We start from the raw sequence: 25,204 nt of genomic DNA on the forward strand, positions 1-25,204 counted from the left end.
TCTTTGTCGTGTCATAATTTTTTGTTGAAAACTAAACATTTTAGATGATATATTGTAACAGCTCAGGATGCTGATATTTTTAAATAGCTTGCCTGAACGTGATCTACGGGCTCCATCTCCCCTGCAGTCTGCACAGTTGTTGCTTTTCTGTTTGTTTTTTATTTCTTATTTTTATTTTATGAGCCTGGCTTCCTAGGGGTTGCCCCTTTATGTGCAGAGCTTAGTGGCCAGCCAATGACTGAGAAAGGGTTGTGCTCAAAAACCTTGAACCATAAGTCTTCAGTCCTCTGTCAAGTGAACTATATGTGGGTTGAGGAAAACATTCAAAGTTCAGCCTCTTCTCAAGCCTGCCTTGGCTCTGACATTTTATTGGGGGCCTCTCAGATCTCCCTGACACATGCACATGCTTGCCGATCCACACCTCAAGGCTCTCTCATTTCCCGGGTCCCTCTACCACATTTTCGGTTGGTCTGTCACTCACCAAACCAGAACCACAACCTCAGGCTAGCAGAACTCTGGGTTTTGGGACACCTGGGTGTCTCAGTTGGTTAAGCATCTGCCTTCGGTTCAGGTTGTAATCTCAGGGTCCTGGGATAGAGCCCCGCATCCAGCTCCTTGCTCAGCAGAGACCCTGCTTCTCCCTCGGCCTCTGTCATTCCCCCTGCTTGTGAGCTTGCTCTCGCTCTCTCTCTCTCAAATAAATAAAATCTTAAAAAAAAAAAAAAAAAAGAGAAGAAAAAAGAAAGAATCCTCGGTTTTCCCTTCTGTATTTCCCCATCAAGTTTGCTGCTTTTACTGAGACTGTCACTGGACATGGGTTTTGTCTTCTGCTTCAAGTCCAGTCAGCCTTCTCCGGCAGCCACACCCTGGTAAAATCATTATTCTAGCCAGCTAAGCTAGGGGAAGAAGTGGGGATGTTCTTACACAAGTTCTTCTGAAAGCTTTCTATGAATAAACACTCCTTGATTTCTTTTTTGCCTTTGGTCATTATCCAGAGAACTGAGAGGATTTTTTTTTTTCCTTTTCTGGGAGGATTTTTTAAACAACTGTTTAGTTTTATACTTGTTTTAGGGAGAGTGAATTTGCTGACCTCTTCACTCATAGCCGGAAGTCCCCCAGTAGAAGGAGTTTTGCAAGCCTGTATGAAGTGTGTGTTTGTGGGGTGCTGGGTTGGCACAGTCAGTAGAGCAATCCGACTCTTGATTTCAGGGTTGTGAGTTCAGGTCCCACGTGGAGTGTAGAGATTCCTTAAAAAGAAAATCTTTAAAAAATAAATAAATGAAATAAAGAGTGTATGCGTGTATAAAGTATGTAGGATGGGGTTGTAACAAAAGACCTCATCCTTTCATTCCACCCATTCCATCATCGGGAGTCCGACTATGGAAGTCTTACCCGTGTGGGCCTATATGGGCTGCAGATCCGGGGCAGCTCTCAGCTCTTCGCCCATTCACTGACCCAAAGGCAACAGGTGGGACGTGTTCCTGACAGAACTGTGGAAGAAAAATGGGCCAGTCGTCAGCTTGTTTTACTTTCCTTTATCTCCGTCATCTGGGAATACAATATAGATAGTATCAGGCCCAACAAAAGGTACATCCTGATACTATTTTCACTTTTTTGTCTAGACGAGAAGACTAAGCACTTGGTATCAGAAATACCTACCATGAAAAATAAGAAAGATGGGCTCAGTGGAAGGCCAGAGGGAGGTAGCATGGCTTGTTCACTTTTTCTCTATATATTCCTTTTTTTTTTTTTTTAAGAAAAAAGTTTAAACCCCACCACCCACTCGTCGGGTGATTGGAGACTATAGTTGTAAAAATGTGCTGCAGGCAGAAGTTCTGAAAAATCCCAGAAAGTGTTGAAAACATCTCTAAACAAGGTATTTTTCTCCTGCACCTTTCTTGCTAAAGGTCCCAATTGCTGCCAAGAAAACTAGTGAGAATGTTAGCTGCCAAATAAAAAATTTATGACAGTGTTTGGCAAAGGACTATCTCGCTGCTTGTTTTATACATTTCCACAAGGCACTTGAAGGCAGCCTCTTTTTTCCTTCCCCTCCCGCCCCCCAGCCCCCCCACTTTGGGTACATATACCTTACTGATCACTGTTCTGGGTCTGTTTTCTAATAAAAGAGCAAACTCCTATAAAGTAGGATTAAACAATATAACTTTTTTGCTCTTCAGTCACCTCTGAAAGTGTGGGGGAAATGTTTTCCACTACGTGTTGCGCAGAAGGGGAGAAGAGATGCTGGGTCTGCTGGTTTCGAATGGACACATTTTTGAGAAAAAGAGCAAGAACCTTTTAATTAATGACTGGAGACTCTTAGTGGCAGAAGGAATCTTAGCATTCCCTCAGTCCTGGCACACCCCCGCAGCCAACACTTTGCAGACTAGGAAGCGGGGACCCAGAAGGAGGCTGCGTTCTGCCGAAGGTCACACAGCCAAGCTCACCTGGGACGCTTTCCTCACCCCGACTCCTGCTTTACCCGCCACTTGGCGCCCCAGCCCAGCTTGGATTTGGTGTGTGTGGGGGGGGGTGGTGTTCCCACACACGTGCGTGCACTCACAGCCTGTTTGGTGAGCATTAGCATCCAAAGCCATTCTGCTTTATGAAAATTAAAGCATCTCCTTCCCTAAAATTCTTTTAAAAAGCTAATGCGTTCACGCTGGGTGAGAGCAAGGCGGTGATCTGCCGACATGGCATTTCCTGCCCGCATCGGTGGAGCCCCCAGGTTGTCCCATTAAATGTTACCATCAAGCTTTACAAGGGGCGGCCGCGGGGGGCTCCATTTAGGGGAAAAAAACTTTTTCTTAGACCAAGTTTGGATGTTGATGGTAATAAGGACATAGGCTGCTGAACACCCCCGTTAATAGTTTGCCCGCCCAGTCCAGGAAAACAAAATTCTTTGTCGCAGTCTTTTCAAAACAGTTGCCAGATGATGCTTTCGGTTGTTAATGACCGCGGTGTGGCACGCACGGCATCATCGGGACTTACTCGAAAGCCTGGCTGCACCCTGCGCCCCGCTCGCCCCCACCCTGGGCCCCCAGCTGAGGCGTCCGCAGGGGTAGACCCACACTCGGTGACGCCCCGGCTCGGGCTCAGGCTCAGGCTTGGGCTCAGGACTGGAACGGGGAAAGGGGCGGCGGAGAGGGGGGCGGGTGCCTTGGGCGGCAGCCGGTGTTATTTGATACGAAGCACTGCAGACAGACCAGGAGTAAGCGGATTATTTCAGACAGTGTTAGGAGGTAACTGGAGGAAGATTAGCTCGACATGAGGCAGATATCATAAGCAAATTAGAAAACCTCCCCAATTAGTACAAGAAACCCAGATTTGTGCTGTGTGTGATCTTCTGCTGAAAGGCAAAGTGTCGACGTTATGGGCTCTAGGCTTGATTTGAGGTGAAATGTTGGCATTTCCCATCACTGCGTGTTAGCATCAGAGGCTGTGTACCGGCCTAATAAATAAGTAAATCCCTGTCCTCCTCGGCTGCCAAGCAGTCCTCATTCTGAGGTTCTATACATTGGGTTATGTTTTATTTGGCCCTGGAATAGTCTCCAGGGCATATTATAATATTTCTATACTGGGAATATTCGACATGACTCCGGTGTCCCCCACGAAATCTCTCTTTTGTTTGTCTTAGGGCACACCTATCATGCTGAAGTCATAAAAACAGAGCGTGCAAAATGTCAGATGCTACAAATGCAATTAGATACTTAAAAATAGCTTCCTTGGTGGCACTGCTTGAAATCTGAACTGGGCCTTGTTTTTCCAAACCCGGTGACACTTTTCTGCAAAGCCACTGCCTGTGTACGTGGACCAGAGGCCCGGGTCCCCTTCCGAGCCCCACGCAGATGATCAGGTCATTCTAGAAATCAGACTGGGCACTACCGTCCTATCGCTATCATGGCCAAGCAGGTTTTCTCTTTCTCAGATGGCACCGTGTTGCTTCCTGTTTCTCGACCCTGGTGGTTCACAGTCAAGCTGCATGTGGCAGAAGAGACAGAGCCCGACTTGTGTGAGGGCAGTGAGGCGTCCGCACTCCTCATTTTAAGGTTGGAAATGCATTCCAAATCAACTCTTATTTCAGCAGAATTCAAACAGCCACAAAGCTCTGATTGTATTTTGCCGTCTCATCCAGGGAAGAAGGGGAGGATGTTTTCGTAGACGTACGTGGTGACTGAATTTTTTTTCTGATTGTAAAATTAGTGCATATCCATGACAGAAACAAAATCGGGAAAATCCGAGGTTTTTTAAAAATCTGCATCATCGGAGCGCCTGGGTGGCTCAATGGGTTGGGCCTCCACCTTCGGCTCAGGTCATGATCCCAGGGTCCTGGGATCGAGACCCGCATCGGGCTCTCTGCTCAGCAGGGAGCCTGCTTCCCTCTCTCTCTGTCTACCTCTCTGCCTACTTGTGATCTCTCTCTCTCTGTGTCAAATAAATAAGTAAAATCTTAAAAAAAAAAAAAAATCTGCATCATCCCGACATCCAGCCACGATCATTACTTTAAGCTTAATGTGTGTATTTTTCCCTTTTGCAAAATTGGGGTCATAACGTACATACTGTTTACAACCTTTGCTTTTCAGCTTGTATATTATGGGCAAGAGAATTGGTGGTCTTTGTACCGAGTGGGATAGTTCGAGATCCTCTTACACCTTCTGAGTCATTAAGAACAAATTTGTTCAATGTGGTTTTTTGTATCCATTCTATTTTAGTGTATTTTTTCTTTGAAAAGTGTCAGTATCCAAGTAGCTTTTGTGGCAATGCTCAACTCGCCAGTGTTACATGGAATGTTACCACATCACCGTAATTCTTTGAGGGGAACTTCGCGTTTTCTGTTTTTACATGCATGATCTAATTTGAACATCACAAGGACCTATAAAGTAGGAAATAAAAGAACAGATGTTGTTACCCCTGATTTTATTCATAAATGCAAAGTGAGCTAGGAGGCACGAGGCAGCATAATGCCCACAATGGCTCTTCACGTCAGGCACGGTACGTGGTCCTTGAAATCAGGCCTGATTTTACATACCAACTTTGCCAATGACTTGCGGTGTGATCGTGGGCAAATTGACCTCCCTGGGTCTCGGTTTCCTCCTCTGGAAAATGAGCACATTGATAGCTTTGTCATACATGTGTTAAGAGAATTCGCTAAGAGAATTTGTGTGAAGTACTTAAAATAGTATAAGGCACCAAAAAAGATTTTTAAAAATTTACCACTGTTTTTCTTTTTCTCACATACCCCCTCTCATTTTCTTATAACCTTGTGAACAAATGATTAGATTTCTTTTATTCAATTTCCTCAATTCTTAGTGTTATCCTAAATAATAATCATAAACATAATAATCAACAGTTCAAGAAAATGTAGGAATAGATAAAGATAGGGGAAAAACACCTACCACCTGTCACCCAGGAGTGCTGTTAACACTTGACTACATTTCCTTCCAGTGTTTTTTCCCTTTCCCCTGCACAAAGTCTTGCCATTTGTTTTAGACCTAGCAGCAACTAACAAGAGCTAATGACGTACAGAGGTGGTATTAATGCATGTGTTCTAGAGAATGTACTGTGCGAACCACTACCCTCTGCTCTTGTTTCCAGATTATAAAAGATTATAAGACCTTGTTTCCAGATTATAAAAGAGGTGCCCCTTGGGAGTCCCACTTCCCTTGGCAGGAAGCCAAAACAAGGGGTCCGATGGGTTGTCATGGCGGAGGTACAAAGTGGTTGGCTCCAGAACCTGACATATTTTAACGCACTGGATCCTTGGCCCACTGATCCTGTGGCCTTCGAGCAAATTGTGTAAAACTCAGCCGAACCATTCACAGGACCAGAGGGTCTGACAAGACTTCAACGGAAGCCGCCATGTGTCAGGTCTGAAATCGGCCTTGTTGTCACCCAAGGCATGGTCAACTCAGAATTACTCCTTTTGAGTATCTTCAACCAGTGGGAAGAAAAGCTTTCTCCTAGACTCTTAAAAGGTGGTCTGTTCCGGCCGAAAGGAAAATTCCTACAGCCAAGCATCTCCTGTCAGCTAATTTGATAGTTCTCTATCAAGTAAACCATTAGTGAATACATTGATTCTTGGTCTTTCCCCCCCCCCCTTTTTTGCGGTTCTGCCTTGCCTATTCCCAAGATTTCTCTGAACCAGTTGGGCAAAATTGATTTTTATTAGTTCCACCGGCCTTGTGGAAAATTATCTCATGAACTGGTTTTTATAGGAAGACTCAAAGCACAGCACAGGGTAAAAAGCCTATAGCAGTCAAAACTGTTGTCTGAAATGTCTTCAGACTGGAAGGCTGAATTTATTGCACAAAACAAGCGCTAGCAAGGCGGAGGTGTGCAGCCCTGCTCATTATCACCGGAAAGGGGAACCAAAAAGCCGAGTAAAAAATTAAATTTTAATAATGCCAGTGATATTTTCTAAATCTTTCCTGACAGAAAGATTCTCATTATTTTTATCTGTCTCCGAGTAGGTTCTTTTAGTGCCATCTCAGGAATGGCCTTCGCTACGATTGTTTTCCAGGCTTTAAAGAGTCTGAAAAACCAAATATATACAGAGAGAAAGATGCTTTAGATTGTTCAAGGAAGAGCCGTGACCACGGTAACATTTCGGCTAGTGTATTTGCAGCCAACATGTGCTGGGAACGCCTTCAGCTCTCACAAAAGAGGTCCACGTTGTTAAGACAATTGAAGTGAATCCCCAAACAAAGGGGACCCACGATCCACTGCGCTTGGCTACGGAGGAACCCAGGGGCCCCGAGTCCCAAGTTTAGGTTCGTTCTAGAAGTCACCCCATGCTGGCCATGAAAGGAGATTCAAGGGAAAAATGGAAATGTCCTGTTGTTTTGGTAAACGTGCAAACTTGCTTTCCAAATATCACACGGAACAGGACTGTTTGGGGATATGAGGAGAAATAAAGCCAGAATCATTCAAGTAGCCGACCCATGAGGACATAAATTCCTTCTGTTTTCTTAGTTCCTCAGTGCCTGCGTATAAACCTGTCCTGTCTGGTCCCAAAAGGATTTATAGCAGATGGCCTAAATATAGACAATAGATTTCCTGTATATAAAATGAAGTCAGGGGTGAGGTTCGTACACAAACTTGGAGGTCTGTGAGAGGTGGGCCGTGGATTTATCTCGAGGCATCCTGGCAGCCACCTTGAAGAGGAAGATGGTTTCGGTTACATGAGTCAATACCCCTAAGATAAAAACAGAGCTCCTTCCTCTACCCCGACGAGAGAGAACACCTTCCCGTGGGACCTCATTGCAGGGACACACGCTGTTCAGGGTAATAAACACCATGTTCAAGGGCATCCTTACAGGAAGTATGAGCTCCACAAGGCTGCTTCTCACCGTTCGCCTGTGTAAGCCCGTGGCGTTGCGCCAAGCAGGTGAGAGCACGTGTGAACCTGAACAGCTCGGTGCAGGTGGGCTCCCGGGGACTCCGCGGCTCCAAGGAGAGACCCCAGTGTCTCCGGGAGGGATGGACCCCATTCATTAGATGCCTCAGTCACCGCCGTTTCTCTCTGCTGGACTTCTGACGGACATTCAGCAGGGGACTCTGAGGTCACGCCCTCTGGCAAGGACCTGGAGTGACACCACTTTCCGTTGGTAATTAGGTGACCTCGTGTTGTCCGGTAGCTGTAGTCCGGGGTTGGATTTCTCCATCCACTTTTGAAAACGAAGGCCAAGGAGCTTGAGGGCAGTCCCTCCAAAGGATGAGAGTGAAAAGAGTGGCTCCTTCTTTGTAACATTGGCTCCGAGAGCAATCCATCCCTCCTAACTAAGTGCTGGTTTTTCTATCTGTTGCAGCAAAATAAAGCACTTGAGAGTGTGTTCAAAGGCCACTCTACTCCTGAGCAACTTATTGTCTTTTATTTTTATCAAGTCCCTAAACGTAGTCCTCGGCATCCAACCGCAGGAGCGCTTGGGCCACGTATAGTTGCTGCCAGTTTAGAGATGGGGAAACTGAGGCACGTTTACTTGTGTTTCACAAGATCACTCAGTAGACGGGAGATCTCTCTCTGCCTCTTACCCTCCAGTAGAGACGCCTGGTTTCCCCTCACAAGCCCAGTAGAGACTACTCAGTTTCCCCTCACAGGCCTACTGCTTTATAAAGCGTGTGCGTGAGCTATACACCCCGTCCTCCTTGAGAATCGCCAGCTGGGCTCTTCAGGGCATCGTGCAGGCTGTGAAGGTCAAGGGGGCTGCAGATGTGGGGTCCAGCCGACCTCTGCCTGTGCTTGTCATCACCCTGTGAGAGGTCCGCAGGGCACACACGAGCTGGTTTGTGCCTTCTGTTGACCTCTCGCTGGCCTTCAGTCCACTAGTTGGGAGTTGGTTGTGGGCTAAGTTGGATACACTCCGTGTAGACCTGGTATTGATGCTCCTCTCGACGCTGAATTTCACACTTCCGCGGGGTCAGGTGGGCCGCTGAGGGAATCCCCAGGACAGCGGTTGGGCAGGATGCTTCCACCCACCCACCCCCTTCCTTCTAATTTGTTCCCTAATAACCAGTTAGAGGTCACAGACAGAGGACCCACAGGCGCACTCTGCCCCCCAGACAGATGAGCTTTGTGGGGCCACCCAGTGTTCTGGAAAACTTTCACTGGTTGCCAAGAATGAAAACGGGTGATTTCACAGGGGGCACAACTGCTGGGTCTCTCGGCAGATCAGGAGAAATCAGGAGATCCGGCTGCGCTCAGCCCCTGTGAGTCCCCCAGCAGTCAGGAGATCCGGCTGCACTCAGCCCCCTGTGAGTCCCCCAGCAGTCAGGAGATCCGGCTGCGCTCAGCCCCCTGTGAGTCCCCCAGCAGTCAGGAGATCCGGCTGCACTCAGCCCCCTGTGAGTCCCCCAGCAGTCAGGAGCAGCCCCCCCCCCCCCCCCCCCCCAGTTTAGAGAAAGGAAAGACGCTCCCGGTTCTCCCAGTTCCTGCCCTGGGTGTCGGCAGTCCTGACTGGCTATCGCCCCAGCTCCCTGCAGGACTCCCCTCCTTGGAGAGAAGAACCCGTGTTCTCAGGCCAGGAGGTGATGTGACTTTGTCTGACACAAACCCTGGGATCCTGCCATCTGACTGTCACCCTACCCCCCCCTTCCTCCGAAGAACTATGAGCCAGCCATCCTGGTTATCATTAATAAGCCTCTCGAGGAGGCCTTCTTAGCCTGGAGTTCACCTGCTCCGAAATGATTACTACCGCTTTGGGTTATGTAAGGAGAGTTTAAGGGAAAAGATGAGGAAGGCCATGTTAGGTTTGAACAGACAGCACACACCCTGCTGGGGGCCTCGTGTCCTCTCCCGCCAGGAAAACAGAGGAGCCCAGGGAGTCCCCTGCCTGGAATGGAGGGAACAGTGGGCAGAACAGGGTGCCCGGAGCCCAGGACTGGGGTCACCTGATGGAAGCTAGAAGCACAGAGGCCTCTTGGGCTGGAGCCACAGTGGGGATGGAGCTGCTGAGAAGGCAGGGAAAGAAAGGGAAGAATACCCTGACTTCTCTTCTGCCCATCCCTGGCCACCCCTTGGTGTCTTCCCAGTGCCTCCCACTAGCTGAATGCAGTGGGAAACCAGGCTACAGGGGTCGACGTGGCGGCAGGAGTCAGCCTCTCTCTGATGCAGGGAAAAAGCAGTCAAGGGACGAGGAGAGGATCTAAACAGAGAAGCGGGCCCGGGACTGGCCCAGTGCAGGATGCGATTAAGACATCCCATTCCGGGCGCGTGGGTGGCTCAGTGGGTTAAGCCTCTGCTTTAGGCTCAGGTCATGATCTCAGAGTCCTGGGATTGAGACCCCCATCGGGCTCTCTGCTCAGTTGGGAGCCTGCTTCCCCTTCTCTCTCTCTCTCTGCCTGCCTCTCTGCCGACTTGTGACCTTTCTCTCTCTGTCAAATAAATAAATTAAAAAAAAAAAAAAAGACATCCCATTCAGCGGCCACAGAACCAAATCTGGACAAGACAGAGAGGCTCTGATGTTATATTCTAGAAACGGTAACCACATCCCTCAAGAGTTGACAGGGATACAGGTGACTGATAAACTTCTGCCAAAGTGTTTCTTCCTCCCGACATCAAGGAAGAAAAAAGGTATAAATCCAGAACAATTAGGAGATAAGTCTCGAACATCAACATCGTATGTTGCAGGGAAAGAATGGTAGCACCCATCACTAACGCCAAGGCGGCTGTCTCCATCACTGTGATGTCAACCAGCTTGTTCTGGAAGAGGCATCTTGGCTTGTCCCAGGGTGCTCCCAGGGAAAGGAACGGAGCTGGAAAGGGCAGCCTCCACCTTCCTGAGTAACTTAGTAGCTGCTGAAGATGGGGCTTCCAGGAGAGGGGCTCAGCCTGGACCCCACAAGGCACGCTAATCAGGGCCAGCGCCAGGATGTGCCCTGCAGGAGTCTGAGAGAAATCTGCAGGCTTTCCAGACCAAGGCACCTGAAGTGGGGGGTGGGGGGTGTCTAACATTGCAGGGGGTGGGGGAGCAGCCAAACAGGGGAGAGCTTCAGGGCCCATTGTGGGGAGAGCCGTGAGTGATAACAGCAATGGACTAATAATAATTCTTAGAGCTTTTTACGGAGCAGTTGCTGTTACCAAGCACTGACCTAAAGCACTTCACGTTGAATTAACTCATTTCTTTATTAATGTAAGTCATTGAGGTACTGCTATTATTAGCCCCACTTTTGTTCTAATGAGGAAAAGGACGCATTGGTTCTTTGGAACTTCTGGATTCTTTGTACTGGTACTTTTGGTTTTCTTTTTAAACAGAGGACCGAAGGAGATTGTCCACTTCCTGTTTTGCCAAGTAAGAGAGAGAACGTTTCCAATGTCCAAGTAAGGACACTGGGAAAAACACTGCCATCTACTATCACCATCGTGTCATAAAATAATATTTTCACACCAAAGCGGTCAAAAGGACTTCAACTCAGAGAAATAAGGAAGCAACCTGCACAGCTGGTGTGTGGCAGGTCCTGGATTCAAATCCAGGCAGTTTGGCTCCAGAAATGAAGGGAGCTGCTCAGCTTCTGCCCAAATGTAGTTCACGGCTTCCCTGGAGGGTAAAAGGGGGAGGAACTGGTGGGCCAGGTCAGCAGGGCAGTTAGGCTGCCTCACGATACAGGGGCAGGACCCAGCGGGAATGGGGGACCTCAGGGCACCCAGCAGGAGTGGGGAAGGGGTGGAGGTGCAGCACCTCAGACTGGGGACCGGGAAGGGGGTGCCATCCTGGCCTGACACCGTGGTAGTCTGCCTTGTACTGAGAACCACATCTTATTGGGCCTGGCCTTCTCCCCCGGTGGGCCTGAGCCACCGAATCTGGGTTCTCATAAATCAGGATCATTGTGAGATTAAAAGACATCAAACATGGAGTAAGCATCCAAGAGCACAAAAACTCACCTTGCCTTTTTAAGACTGGAAATATTTTGCTACCCACATGCCATACAGAGAATCCTGGGGAGAGATTCCTTTATTACATTTCCTGGATGAAGGGACCCTTAGTCCTTTCCCAGAATCACACCGTGAGTCTAGCTAATTCTCTCACCTGATTTTCTTTTCTGTCAGGTACTGTATTCCAACAGATGCATTAAATTAAATCTTCCGCAGACCTGGCATCTTCTCATAGCATATCCCCTCATTTGTGCAATGGGTGATGTAAACTTCATAAAAAATCACGGGGTCCCAGGTCCCTGGGCAACAGGCGGTCTTGGGTGAACAGCCCGCAGTGGACGCATGCCATTCCCTCTATCCCCGAATCCGTGAGGGATCCGTGGTCATGCCTTTGCCTAGGAGAGAGGCAGAGAGGACAACAGACCGAAGAAAGCTGGCAAATATGCTACTGAATAAAAATGAACATTATCGTAATCATTTCCTGTGCCTTTTACACCCGGCACTAAGAAAAGAGTTGACTTCAGTTAATTAGTGTTGCGTACTTTCAACAAAATTAACCTGCATACCCAATTACTCTGTCTGTGGAGAAGAATATAAAGATGAAGATGTCAAAGACTTGCCCTTCAAACAGCCGAGAAGAGTCTGGTCGGGAACAGAAGACACACCAGTTACATAAATAATTGCTGCATTGTTGGGGTGTCCTGCAGGGGTGGGATATAAGCTCGAAGAGGCGGCTTGAGGTCTTGGTCAAAGTGGGAATGAGAACCGTCTCCACCTCACCCGATTGTTGCGAAGGTTCAACAACGTGTAGAAGACGCCAGAACGGCCCCCAGCCCGGAGTAGGTGCCCAGTCAGTACGAGCTGCTGGCGTGGCGTGGTCGTGTCTGCGTCCGTCCGTGACGAGGCTGCCACCACCAACACCAGGGGCGCCGTCCCGTCGAGTCCTGAGGAGCCATCACCAGCGAGTCCAGCTGGGTAGGATTTTCCAGCTCCCAGGCGCGGAAACTTTCACATTTCTCCGATTGGGACTTTTTCTCTTGAAATCCAGGACAGGATTGTCCGCTTTTTACTTTGCCAAGTAAGAGAGAATACTTTCCAAGGAGAGAGTCTATTTCCAATGTCCAAATAAGGTCGCTGGGGAAAAAAACCTGCCATCGACTATCACCATCACGCCATAAAACAGAGGACATTTGAACACTGACGCAGTGGAAGGGACCCAATGTCAGAGAAATGGCGAGTCCTTCAAATAGAGTCATCTTGTGTTCAGGGACAAGGAGCCTTCCATGTCGCTCTGCTCTTCTCGCGTCACTCTCAGCCTGGAATGTGGGAACTGCTGTCCTCTGTTGCCAGTGCGTTGGGGCATGTTCCTTGATCTTGTCGACCGGGTCGTCTTCGCAGCAGCATGTGAGTGAATGGCTATCGCGTGCCATCGCCAGGATGACACCGGCCGCTCGGATGAGCCCGAGCATTACCACGAACACGAACGGGCCTGGGCGTCTGGGGACCCAGCTGGCTCCCAGATGGTTAAAGCCTGGGGCAGGTCCCTTCCCCGACCAGGGTGGGGAGGCCTCTGCCCGCTGGAGCAGGCGGCAGATGCGCGAGGGATAAAGTAGATGATGCGTTGCTAGAGCATCCTCACTTCATTCCTTTCAAGTTCTTTTGAAACCCTTTGATTCTATCCGAAAGCCCTGTAGCCAGCCAAGCCACTCTCCCCGCCCCTTGCCACGGTCAAGTCCGTGTCTAAGAATGGTCGTGGCCATGGCGCCCAGGCTGAAACTCGCTGTACACCTTTGGCCACAGAGAGAGCATAGTAGCCACAGAGATCACTGATCAAAACCTTTTGGCCTCATCAGTGAGCCCGGACAGGTACTTGCTGGCTGCCTTCCCCAGCCAGAGAGGAATCCCTGAGCCGGCTGATGGGAACCCATGCTTTCGCCTTTGATGTTCACACTGCCACCTCCGAGGGAAGGTGGCCCTGCTGGGAACAGTGTCACCATGAGGCCCAGATGGCCGCCATCCTGTGGGGACAATAAGCCCAGCCGGCTTGATGAGGCCACGGCTCCCTGGACTGCCACCTCCGCCCTCCCATCCAGCCCCTGGAAGTTTCCCCGGGCAGCCTCTCTGGCCTCCTGACAACTTCCCTCCTGCCTCTCACCTTTCCTAAAGCGGCCTCCTCTGTCACTGAATTATTTGCGGACCACATGCATGGAAAGGGCTTTACCTTTTCAAAGTGCTTTACAGTCTTGAATGAGCTAATCCTCTTCTGCCCGGGGTGGTTGGTGAGCCGGCTGGTTTTGCTGGGTGAGAAATGAAACCCAGGTGTCATGGCGTGCCTTGCTCCAGGCCACCCCAGGCCGATGCAGGATGGTGGGCACACAGCAAACTGTCGAGCGCTGGCATTGCTCTGATGACGGCCTTTGCTGTCAGGCTTCTGTAATTGATCACTCCTTGTGACACCCTCAGCCCCCGGAGGGCAGGGACTCTGTGTTTCCTTTATTCCTCAGTAGGACCCACTGTGTGCGGCCCAGGGACCACCCTGTTCTCCAGCAGACCCGGGCCGATCTTACCTAGCTTTTAGCTTTCAGACCAGGAGTGAGCAAACTGGGGATGGCAGGCCACGTCTAGCCCAATGCCTGTGTTCTGTATGGCCCGTGGGATCAAAATCACCTTACATGTTTACATGATGGGAAAAAAATCAAAATAATTTTGTTGACTGATGGAGACTATATGAAATTCAAATTCTAGTTTCCGAATAGGAAGCTTTCTTTGAACACAGCTACGCTTGCCCATTCACCTTGTCTACGACTGCCTTGTCACTACGAAGGGCAAAGTTAGGAGTTGCAACAGACCCCATATGGCCCACAAAGCCAAAAACAGTACTATCGTGAATTGAATTGTGTCCTCCCCTGTCCCCCTGTCCCCCCACCCACATCCATGTGATGAAGGCCTAACCCCCCCAGTAGCGCAGAATGTGGCCTTGTTTGGAGATAGGGCCTTTGCTGATGTTAGTAGTTGTGATGAGGCATACCAGAGCAGGGTGATCCCCGAATGCAGGATGACTAGTGTCCTTATGGAAAGAGGACATTTGGGCACAGACCCACACACAGGGAGAGGGTCACATTGAGGATGGAGGCAGAGATCAGGATGACGCATCTGTAAGCCAAGGAACCTCAAATACTGTCAGCACAAAAGCCGGGGAGAGGAGTGGAGCCTGTGCCCCCTCCCAGCCTTAGGATGAACCATGCTGCCAACACCTTGATCTCCAACTTCTGGCCTCCAGGACTGTGAGACAGTCAGGTTCTGTTGTGTAAGCCCCCAGTCTGTGGTCCTTTGCAATGGCAACTCTGGGAAACGAACACATCTACTGTCCCGCCCTTGACAGAGAGCATTTGCTGATCCTGGTTAAACTAAGTAGAGATTTGGAAGTGGGGTTAAGCTACTCTGGCCCTCACTCAGGACCTAACCTAGGTGTGCTAGAGCTCAGACTCTTGTTCCTGTATCCTGGGTTCCTTGCCGGAGTGTGCTCATTTCTCCACCCATCAAAACGTATCCCTCCTTGTGCCCTGCGTCCTCAGGGCTCCCAGACAACCCACTTCTCCTAAACTTAGGTCAGTGAATATGGATGATGACTGGTGGGTGATGTCTTTGTAAGTTGGCCCAGAGATGACATCTGGGTTTTCTTCCTATTTTAAATGTCTTTTCCCAGAGGCAGGAGTGCTCTGAGACATATCCCCTCAGGTCCCTCCTCTCATGTGGCTTTGAGCAGCTGCCTGCTCAGTTCATGAATGGAAATTCTCCTTCTGAGATGAAAGAACAAACAGCTCCTGAAGATGATGAGCCCCATGGCTATGTTCAGAGCTTCCAGGGAACCAGGCTGGAACCGGCCTGTCCTCAGAGGAAGACTTTGTACAGTTCCAGAGTAAATATGTCCTGCAGTCAGGGGTCATTGGATAGAGAAGAGTCATCATAAAGGCCAACACCAGACGACCAGGTCCATAGCCTGTTGTGGACCCAAGTATTCCATGTATTGGGGTCCCGGTGCTGCCGTAACAGAGTACCACCAACTGAGTGGCTAAAACAGCAAATTTATTCTGTCTCAGTTCTGGGGGCTTAAAGTCTGAGATCAAGGAGTTAGCAGGGCCATGTTCTTTCCAAGGGCTCTAGAGAAGCATCGTCCCTTACTTTTCCCAGATTCTATAGCGCCAGGCATTCCTTGCCTCCAGCTGCATCTCCAGTCTCTGCTACCAATCTCACCTGGCCTTTCCCCCCAAGTCTTTCTAGGTCTTGTCTTCTAAGGGCACTAGTCATTGAACCTAGGGCCCACCGTACCTCCAAGATGATTTTATCTCAAGATCCTTGACAGATTACATCTTGCAGAGACCCTATTTCCAAATAAGGTGCCATTGAGGTACCCGGTGGACCAGAACGGGGTGGAGCTGGAAGGGACACCATTCACCTGGGTACGGTCAGTATGGTTGAAAGTGAGAGAAGCCTCAACCAAACTTGCTCAAATCCAAAGGGAATTATTTGGCTCCTCAAACTGAGTAGTTTAAATGTGACTCTTTGAGCAATGCCAGCACGTGACACAGCAGGATCCAAGGGTCCAAAGGATGCTTTTAGGAACCCATCTCTTTTCTTCATCTCCAGACTCCGTGTTCCTCTGTGTTGGTGTCCTTTGTGCAGGTTCCCATCCTGCATGGTGAGAAGAATGGCCTCCAGCAATTCTAGGCTTCCACCGTCTCTATAGTCAATCTCAGTAAAGAGAGGACCTTCTCCTTGATTTTCCAGGAAAAAAAAAAAATCCCCGGAAGTCTCTTTCTCGCTTGGTTGACATGCCACATCCTTAACAAACAGTTGTGCAAGGAATAGACAGCGGTCACTAGCTAGGCCTGTCTGGGTCATATGTTTCCCTGCGGAATCAGGGAGTGGGGTCAGCCCTACCTGACTTCTGGGGTGAGTGAGGCTGAGGACTCTTCCCAAAGGTGCAGGACACAGACGAGCCTGGATGAGCATTATTAGGGGGCATTAACAACCATACAACTCTCGCTCGGAGGCAGCCATGTATCAGGCTTGGAAGTGATGCTTCCAACTAAAGTTAGTATTAGAGGCTGATGATGATGAACCATTTCCCCCATTCCTGTTTTCGTTTCTTTCTGGTGAATACTAACGTTGAAGTTGACAGAGAACTCGGAGAGCCTTTCCCTTGGCCCTTATATTTGGGAACTTCCCAGAGAGTCACGGGTAGAGACTCCCTTGCACAGTTTACCCCGTGCTCTCATGACTGCTAATTGTTCTGCCAGTTGTTACTGTTCTGCCAGACCCCAGAGGTGGGGCACCATTATTCAGGCCCGCTTGGCCAGGAAGGAAAGCACGTGCAGGACAGGGCGCTGAACCTATGGAGTGTCGCGCACTCTCCAGCTAATGAATGCAGGCTTGTAAAAGCGTTTGGACACTGCTGGCATCCTTAATGGGAGGGTGGCTGATGCTCAATGCAAAAGCCGTGCTTGTCTACAAGCAGCCCTTAGAAAGCAGGAAGCTTACTACATGAACCTTCGGGGAAGCAGATGGAGGAGGCTCCGGTCTGTGCACTCAGCAAGCCTTATTTTGAGAACATCCATGCTCATCTCTGTTTAAGACACTAGGAATCCAAAAACACAAAGGAGAGTCAGACCCTAGAAGGTCTACTTTTTATTGGAGAATCCTGCAAAGAAACAGAAAAACATAAATAACTGTGAGGTAAGGGATGCCCAGGGAAGAACAAATGAGAAAAGGGCATGGTTGGAAATTCTTTGTGGAAGTAGTCAAGGACTTGGTTTTGGAATTAGGGCAAATCAACCTAAAAATGCTTTTAAGTCTCAACTAACAGAAGACCTAACTCAAACTGATTCGAAAAATTAAGTTAATTTATTTTCTCATGTAACTCAGAGTGCAGAGGAAGGGTAGTTTGATCTAGAAGTTCACCATGTTTTCAGGACCAGGATTCCATTTCTCTGCCGCTCTTTCGACTGCACCATCCTCCGTGGGTCAGCTTCTTCCTTAGGCTGGCTTCCCTCGTGGAGACAAAATGGCTGCAGCAGTCCTGCAGTCCAGATCCAGGACTCACACCCACACGCTGTACGGTCCGGATGACCCAGCATTCAAGGCAAAGCTTCTGAGATGCACTCTGTTGGACTGGCTGAAGTCACATGCCCACATCTCATCTCATTAAGCCGTATTTCAGTGCCTTACTAGAAGTCAGCTGTGCATCCCGGGGAGTCTCCGGGGCCATGGTGCTCCATGTGATGACTCAGGGATCCAGGCAGAAGCAGTCTCCCCTGTCTTGCAACCACACTCCTGGGACATACAGCCTCCTGAATCAGAACAGCAAGAGAAGAGCCAGCCCGAGAGGCCGGCACTGGAAGTCAAATGCCTCCACCTGGAACGGAAGTGGCCGCCAGGGCTCCCACTCACATTTCACTGACTGTCGTAAGTTGCGTAGCCATACCTCGCGTCAAGGGGACAGGTACGAGCAGTCTGTCCTAGAAGTAGAGGAGAACCGGGTGCTGGCGGATGCTGGGGACGCCTCCTGCGAATTCCTGGGCTTCTCCAGCAGGTGCCCGACCAGCCTGCTCCCCTCCAACCCGTCTCCTCTGATTCCCGCTGCCACACGCAAGAGTTTGTTTCCGGAGGGGGAGGAGACTGGCAATGGAAAGATTAGCCGCTCCCAGGGTTCCACACAGGGATCAGTATTTTCCATAGTACTTTGTGAGTTCAGCCTCAAAGTAAATGGTTAATTCATCTTGTATCAACAGTACTGTGATTCATAATGTAAACTTGGAGCATCCTTGATGTTTCGGGCCCACATTCCTTTTAATTTGGCTCTGCATTCTTTTAAGCCACACTTAATAGAATGCAGCATGCAAATGCACGAGCTTTTGCCCGGAGGCAATTTAGCCTGGCTGTTTCAATGGATGTCTTCTTTCAAGTGTATATTCTTTCTTAAATTATTTACTGAGTAAACACACTTTGCATTTTCAAAAGGGAGATTAAGGCAGCTTGCTGCAGACCTAGTGGAACGTAAAGCCCCCTTTGCCCAAAGTTAGAAGTTACTTTGGGTTTCCCCAAAGTTCCTTCTCTGGCTCACTCGCTGGGAACCCCTTTCCTGTCTTGTTTTTCTGATTCTCGGCAAACTCTGCATTCCTTTCTGCTTTGCCTACAGCGATACCTGCCAGCAGCCCCTGGCTGTGACTTCTCCAGGCTCCCTCACAGATGGGGCCGACCAGTGCCAGCCTCTGCGTTCCCTGCTCCAGGCTGGCTGCTTCCTATCCATTCGAGGGCCCCAGCAGCCCCCTTGTCTGGTCCTTAGAGGCACCATATCAACTCAACCCCTTTGAGGTCCAAAGCTGGGCAGCAGGCCTGCGTCAAGCTTCTTCCAACTCTGTCTGCTCCAGTTCTGTTCCCCCACTCACCCACCTGTACCCTCTGTCCTAAATGTCCACCAGCCTTTGCTTTGAAAGCAAGTGCTCTCTCCTGCCGACCTCCTCGACCGTGTGCCTTATTTCCGTGGGGACCATTCCTTCTCTCACCTTCAGGGAGAAGACCCAGTTTCACCTTTGGGGGGGTTTACTTTAGTCTTTAACTTCAGCCTTATCTACACAGACTCCCTGAGATTTCCCTGCAAATTGAGTTTGCACGGGTGTCTTCTCCATTCGCCCTTGAATGGAACGATTAGAATTACAGGAGTGGCATTGCTTTCCTTACCCTCCTTTGGGTGCGTCAGTGACTGTGCCAGGAGCTGGCACTGCAGAGGAGAAGGCTCTAGACTCTGGACTCGCCATGGAGGCAGTGGACTGTTCGGTCTTCCAAATGTCTCCCAGCAAGAGGTCGGGCTGTCCTGGGATGGGTGGTGTGCTGAGTGAATGAAAGATATGAGCTGTTAAGAATGATCATGGTTGAATCACACCCCTCTTTGCCTTGAGATGAGGGAAGCCCAATTAGGAAGGCCAGGGCAGAGCTGAGGATTTAGGGATTCCTGTGTATTCATTTTTCTAACCATGCTTTGGATTAAACAAGTAACCCCCGCGGTTAATCCTTTATAAATTAGCATCACGGATGCCTTGGGGCCCTCAACCCACAAATAAAATGGTTGTCAACCAAGAGACACACTACCGTATATTACTTAAGGCAGAATTTTAAAGAGTTTTCATGCTTTTAATCTGTTTCACTGCTGAGTTTCAATTTTGCTGATTTCCTTTGCAAGTCTGACACGGATGGCTGTGGTAAATAGAGATTGTGACAGTGACTTGGGCAAACGGGATGTGTCGAGACTGTTCTGAAGACTTCTGCCCCTTCCAGAGAAAAGGGGGAAAAAATCAATTTGGGTTTTAAATCAACCCACCAAGTAGCACTGATCAGTGTTCATAATTAGCCTTACTTGAACAAGCCGTGAAGTCCTGTTTTTATTTATTTATTTTGGGGACAGAGAATCTCTGTGCCTCCTGAGCAAATATGGCCTGTTAAGTCTGAATTAGCTGTCACTGCAGAAGAATTAATGTCAGGGCGCAGCCTTTCTAGTGGGGAAGGGAAGAAATAAAGGAGACAGATCTTAGCTGAGCCTTACGTGATAAATGAGGACTGAGCGGACCATTCATCTCCTTCGAGGAAAGTGGACACAAGCACTAAAGCAGTTTTGCGGAAGACGTGTCAGCAAATGTGATCGTTTTGTAACCTGTCAGGAGGAGAGGGAGCTAGTCCTTCCAGGGGGCCACAGGGGAGTGGGCTTGTCTGATGCGCCCCATCTCCATCCATCCATTTAGGTTGGGAGAGGAAGGGGGTGGGCGGGGAGGGCTCCAGCTGAAGCCACAGGGATGTCGTCTTCCTTCTGAGAAAGAAACTCATCCAGAACCTAGAAAAGGCTGCCAACACCCTGCAGAGATTTCTTCGCAGAGATACAAAATAGGAGGGCAGGGTCTCGTGTTAGACCAAGACGGCAGACCTCTTCCTGCTTGATATTTGCAGGCCGGGCGGATGGGGTTTGCTGCTGGGTGTTGGGCACCTGGAGAGCCCCGCCAGACCGCCAGCCACTCCCTCCACCGCTGTGTGATCGGTTCTGCGGGAGGAGCGTGGGCAAGGCCGCTTGACCTGGGTTCCCTTTGATGATCTCAACAAGGCATTCTGGGGCTCAACCTCTTTTCTCAGAATGAGCTAACACCTTAAAAAGCAACTTCATGGGGAACTCTGCAGGCATCTCGGAGCACGTGTCTGTAGTCTGCCTCTGCTCCCGACTTCCCACTTTCCCGTCCGCATTAGGCAGAGCCCGAGCTGAGGGGTTGGAATCCCCAGAGGTGAGGGCCCACCCCCCAGAGCACACGAGGCACTCGGGGACTTTGTGTAATTTCTCATTTCCATCTTGTGTGTGTGTGTGTGTGTGTTACGGAGCAAATGTAACATTTCCTCCTGGTGTAACAGAGCAGTGAGCCCCAGTGACAGATGACGGTCTCACAGCCTGAGCGGCAAGGTTGACACTTGCTTCTTAATCCTGTCCTTTTCTTCCTAAATCTCTCTTTTACTTTTCCCCGGGTAGTTCTGTACAGGTGAGTACCTTACTGACATATGTTTCCTTGGACTCTTTTACTTTAGCAGGAAACACTGCAAAAAAATGAGGCTTGTCTCACATTTTAAATTAAAAAGAGAAGCTTGCATGGGGCCCTTGATCGCTTCCAGATTACTACATGGTACCCCGAGCCCGGAAAGCCATTTGATTAGCTTTTGCTTGGCAGTGAGCATTTCTCCAGGTGCCGTGTGACAGTCACCGTGGAGTCGCTCGTTTCCTCGTGGATGGTTCATAGGAGCGGAAGCTCCCGTGCACGTGCACGCACACGCACACACGCACGCAAGCCCCACACTGGGCTCCCTACCCCCACCTGTGAAACCGTCTTTTGATGAGGCAGCCTGGTCTCGGATGGTCTTTGTCAGAAAACCCTTCGTGTATCTATGTGATTTTTTTTTTTCCCATCTGCTCTTTCCTAGAATCATCCAGAACCGCATCCTGGTCGTCGTCTTGGCCATCATCCTGGTCGTCACCATCCTGACGGCGGTCACTTTTTCTGTCAGAAGACACTGATGAATCTGTTCCTCCCTGACAAACAGCAACAACGGCTTGTTCTGAGTAATTAAGACAAAATGGTCACATGAATCATTCTTTTGCGCTGACAGGCCCCGAATGACCCTCCCTCTTTTCACCACTGTTCAGCTGAAGTGCAAAGAGTGTAAAAATATTTTCTATTCCTGTTTGCATGCGGGTCGGTTTCCTTTTCTAGGTTTGTCTTCACCCAGATTTGTTTTCTGTAGGGGAAGGGGAATGTTTATTTGCCTTTTGGTGATTTCATCTCCTAACCAAAATAGCCTTGGTGACATTCTTCCTTGCCCTGTGGACATGTCAGGGGTCACGGTTTGGGACAGGGCATGATGAGTCAGTCGTGGGGCATGTGATGGGCTGTGCTGTTTGTCACACATCTCTTGTCACCAAATTGCCCCTCTGTGATGTCCGAGGATAAAAATGCAGAGAAGAACAGGGGCCAAAGCCAGTGACAAGCTCCAGCAAACCAGCCCTGTGCCTACCTAGGCGTAGTGAAGATAGTCTACCTGCCCGAGCGCTTGCATTGGAAAGGTGGATATTCGGTGTCAGTTGTGCAGGACATTGACTTAGCACTTTCTGTGTTTTTCTGTGTGTGTGTGTGTTTTGTTTTTGTTTTTACAGCCCAGAACATTTTTGCAAAGCCTGCCCAAGATCCACTTTTCACAACTTTGATTCCTGCTCCATGAAATATTTCCTTACCTTCCCCAAATCCCCTAGTCCCCAGAATTTGCTGACAAAGCGAGCCCTGGCACGATATTTAATTGTGACCTCCTCTTCCCTGACCTGTGTCAGCATCTCGATACCCTTTTGGTTTTAATGTCTGCACTGCCAAAACAGCCCTCCTACAAGCAAAAGGTTTGACAAGGCTCTGCACATCCATTCCAGTATGTAAAGAGAACATGAATATTTCAGGAAGGGGAAGAACATGAGTCCGTTGGTGTGAGATTTCAAATGTGATTATAAGTATGGTAGAGTCCTATAGGATAATTCACTAGGAATAAACTTCATGGAAAACGTTCACTAACCTCCTTTCAAAGAATAAGGGTTTGCAGCGTGTTACAAAGGATGGCTTGGATTTTCTATTAAAAAAAAAAAAAAGCGTTAGCACAGCCTTCCTGAGTTCACGGTGTATTCAAACCTCTGACGTGCTTTGTGATTTCCTTTGGTTTCTTTCTGTCCGAGGGAACCGGGAATTGCGTTCCAAATGAGTTCGTTTATGATCAGGCTGAAAGTTGCCCCAAGCTGAGGTCATTTTCCCCTTGTCATAACGCAAAATGTGTTTTTCTTAAGACTTCATAGGCACTTCCGAGGTCTGTACTATCTTTTGAATATAATTGGAAGCTCTGAGTCCTTGAAAAGCGGACCTGTTCTCTTCATAAAAAATGCTAACCACCTGTGCCCGTAGATTGAGATCACCTGGATGCTGCCCTTTATTTTTATGTTTTTTCCCCCCAACTCAGAAAAGAACCGTTACGGTTTAGAGAGAAAATGCAGGATGGCAAAATCCACCAGAGAAATCGCACTTAGCGAAACAGGCCAGGGCCTGCGTGTGTCCAGATAAATCATGTACTATTGTGTAAATAAAGCTGCAGCCTTTACCTCGCAGGGATGGGGTGGGATTTTGGCCCAGCGAAGTAGGACAGTGGAGGACTGGGAAGGCAGCGCTCATTTTCCCATCAGCTGAAGGGGTCCATCTCAGCAAGATTCCTTTATTCCAATAACGGAAATCTGTACACGCTGAACACATTGGAGAAACCATTAAAAGGGAGGAAACAAACCAACAACCTCCTTCGCGTTCTGAAACACGAATGGCGGGGGAAGTATTACACCAAGCTCTCGGGTGGCTGCTTTTGAAACTGTTGATCTTAGCGAAAGTGTAGAACTAGCTCTCTACCCGCACCTCGTGCCTCTTCCCCAGGCCACCCAGCAAGCCAGGTTCATCTGATCGTCTAAACCCGCCGGCTCCTAAATATTTCAGTAAAACCTGTGCTCGTGGTGGAGTAGATGAAATGGGGAGGGAGTGCACGGCTCACCCCTCAGTGGCTTTTTTCTCGCCAGTTCTAACTCTTTATCAGCACTTGCCTGAAACTTTGCCCCAATTCAACCTTGAGAGGGAGAGAATCCGAGCAGATAACCCTTGGCCTAACAGCCCCATCCAGCCCACCCGGAGAAGTGACCCGGATAGTGGGCGCTTTGTAAGATGCTGGTTTGAAGTCTCCCCGCGCTAGCGCTCGCGCCTGGCCCTCCCAGCTGCTGGAGGGGAAATGCCCAGGAGCCTCAGCGGAGGTCCGGCTCCACGGGGGAAGGGAGGGAGCCCACCAAGGCGAAGCCAGTCCTAGATCTGTGAAAGGTTCTAGGAACTTAACACGTAGGCTTTGATCGAGGTCTATTTCTGCGGTTGGGCACCTGTGCTAAAAATGATGTTCAAGGGGATGGTGGGATCGGGGGTGAAGGCCAGGACATGGAGGAGGACCGGGAAGGGGAAGCCCCTGCCATCTAAAATTCATGCAGACTAAACAGTTTCCCCGACCGACCGAATAAATAAAAGCGGATGCTACCCTGCTCCGGAATCAAAAGCAATTTAATTAAAATCTCTTAAGTTGTAAAGAGTTTTTAAATGTTCCGTGTTGAAGGCGAATGCCTGCAGATGCACGGGGCTTGACGTCAGCCGCCAGGCCTGGGCTGGGAGGCCATTTGCTATTCTGTTTAAGGCAGGCTGGATTGTCTTATTTTGGAACTAGCTTGGTGGGGGGTTTGCTTTGCTACTGCTTCTGAGCCCTGAGCTTCAAAGGCTGAAATTAATGGTGAACAAAATTGTGCGGCTCTGGCCGTCCCATGCGGGGCCAGCCCATTGAGGGTTATCATTAAGTAAAGAAATAAAGAGGGGGAAAAAAGCCTGCCTGTTCCAAAAAACCTCATCAGATAATGACCTCAGTGATTGGATTTTCATTACCAAACAGCATCCAGAGATTATCCACCCCATAGAAGAAGGGAAGGGGGTAGAAAGAAAGAAAGGAAAGCAACTGTCTTTCTCTCCCTCTCTCCTCTTTTTTTTTTTTTTTTTTTTGCACATCTTTTCTTTAAAACTGTCAGATCATTTCAGTATTTCAAATCCGAGGAAAACAGCCTGCCTGCTGCTGTATTTGAAGTTGTAATGGTGTCAAAAAGTCACGACTGACTGACAGCCGTCAGTCCCAGAGGGGCTCATTAAATCATAAAAACTTGACAAGGAAATAATTGCGCATTGCCAGCAACTTGGCGCCTGTTTAGACGTTTTTATTTTCTTTCCTTATTAGTCCCCACCATTACGTTCATTAACAAATTGCATTAAACAACTGTTAAGGGCTAATGATTTGTTTATCGCTTTTTATTATTATTATTATTTAAACATTAGCTGTGTCATGTGGTACCCGAGCAGCCTCTTGCCATCATCTGACTGAATATTTTTCCACTCCCGAGCTCCGGGTACTGTTGGAATATGAAATAGATTATTCATTACTCTCCTCTTTGCCACTGATTTGATTTCATGTAGCGTCTTCCACAGAGAAAGATGAAAACTTGTCAAAAATAGGTTATATCTTATTCGAAGGGGCAACAATAGCAGCAGGTACAGGCACACTTTAATATTTAATTAAGGTTGATGTTAACCCCTTTAAATGACTTTAGCTGTAAGTTCTATTCAAATGCAGAAGAGAAAAATAATTGTTCTTAATTTGCAACCT

The 25,204-nt window shown here is 48.8% G+C and overlaps 1 protein-coding gene across 8 annotated transcripts in view; it reads left to right on the top strand.

Annotated features, from left to right (window-relative positions):
* The window catches only part of VTI1A (vesicle transport through interaction with t-SNAREs 1A), a 352,003-nt gene extending 327,017 nt beyond the window's left edge, over positions 1-24,986 (top strand). For 3 of the 8 annotated variants that reach the window (XM_046026294.1, XM_046026297.1, XM_046026300.1), the window contains one exon: positions 21,374-24,986. In XM_046026294.1, coding sequence (XP_045882250.1) covers positions 21,374-21,467 — 94 coding nt within the window. In that variant the 3' untranslated portion in view covers positions 21,468-24,986. Of the gene's footprint in view, positions 1-3,925; positions 4,047-21,373 lie in introns of all 8 variants that reach the window. The other 5 variants (XM_046026299.1, XM_046026301.1, XR_006821195.1 and 2 more) reach the window with 4 other exon arrangements.
* Positions 24,987-25,204: the final 218 nt, after the last annotated feature.

The sequence above is a fragment of the Meles meles genome, chromosome 13, assembly GCF_922984935.1.
Source record: "Meles meles chromosome 13, mMelMel3.1 paternal haplotype, whole genome shotgun sequence".
NCBI lineage: Eukaryota > Metazoa > Chordata > Mammalia > Carnivora > Mustelidae > Meles > Meles meles.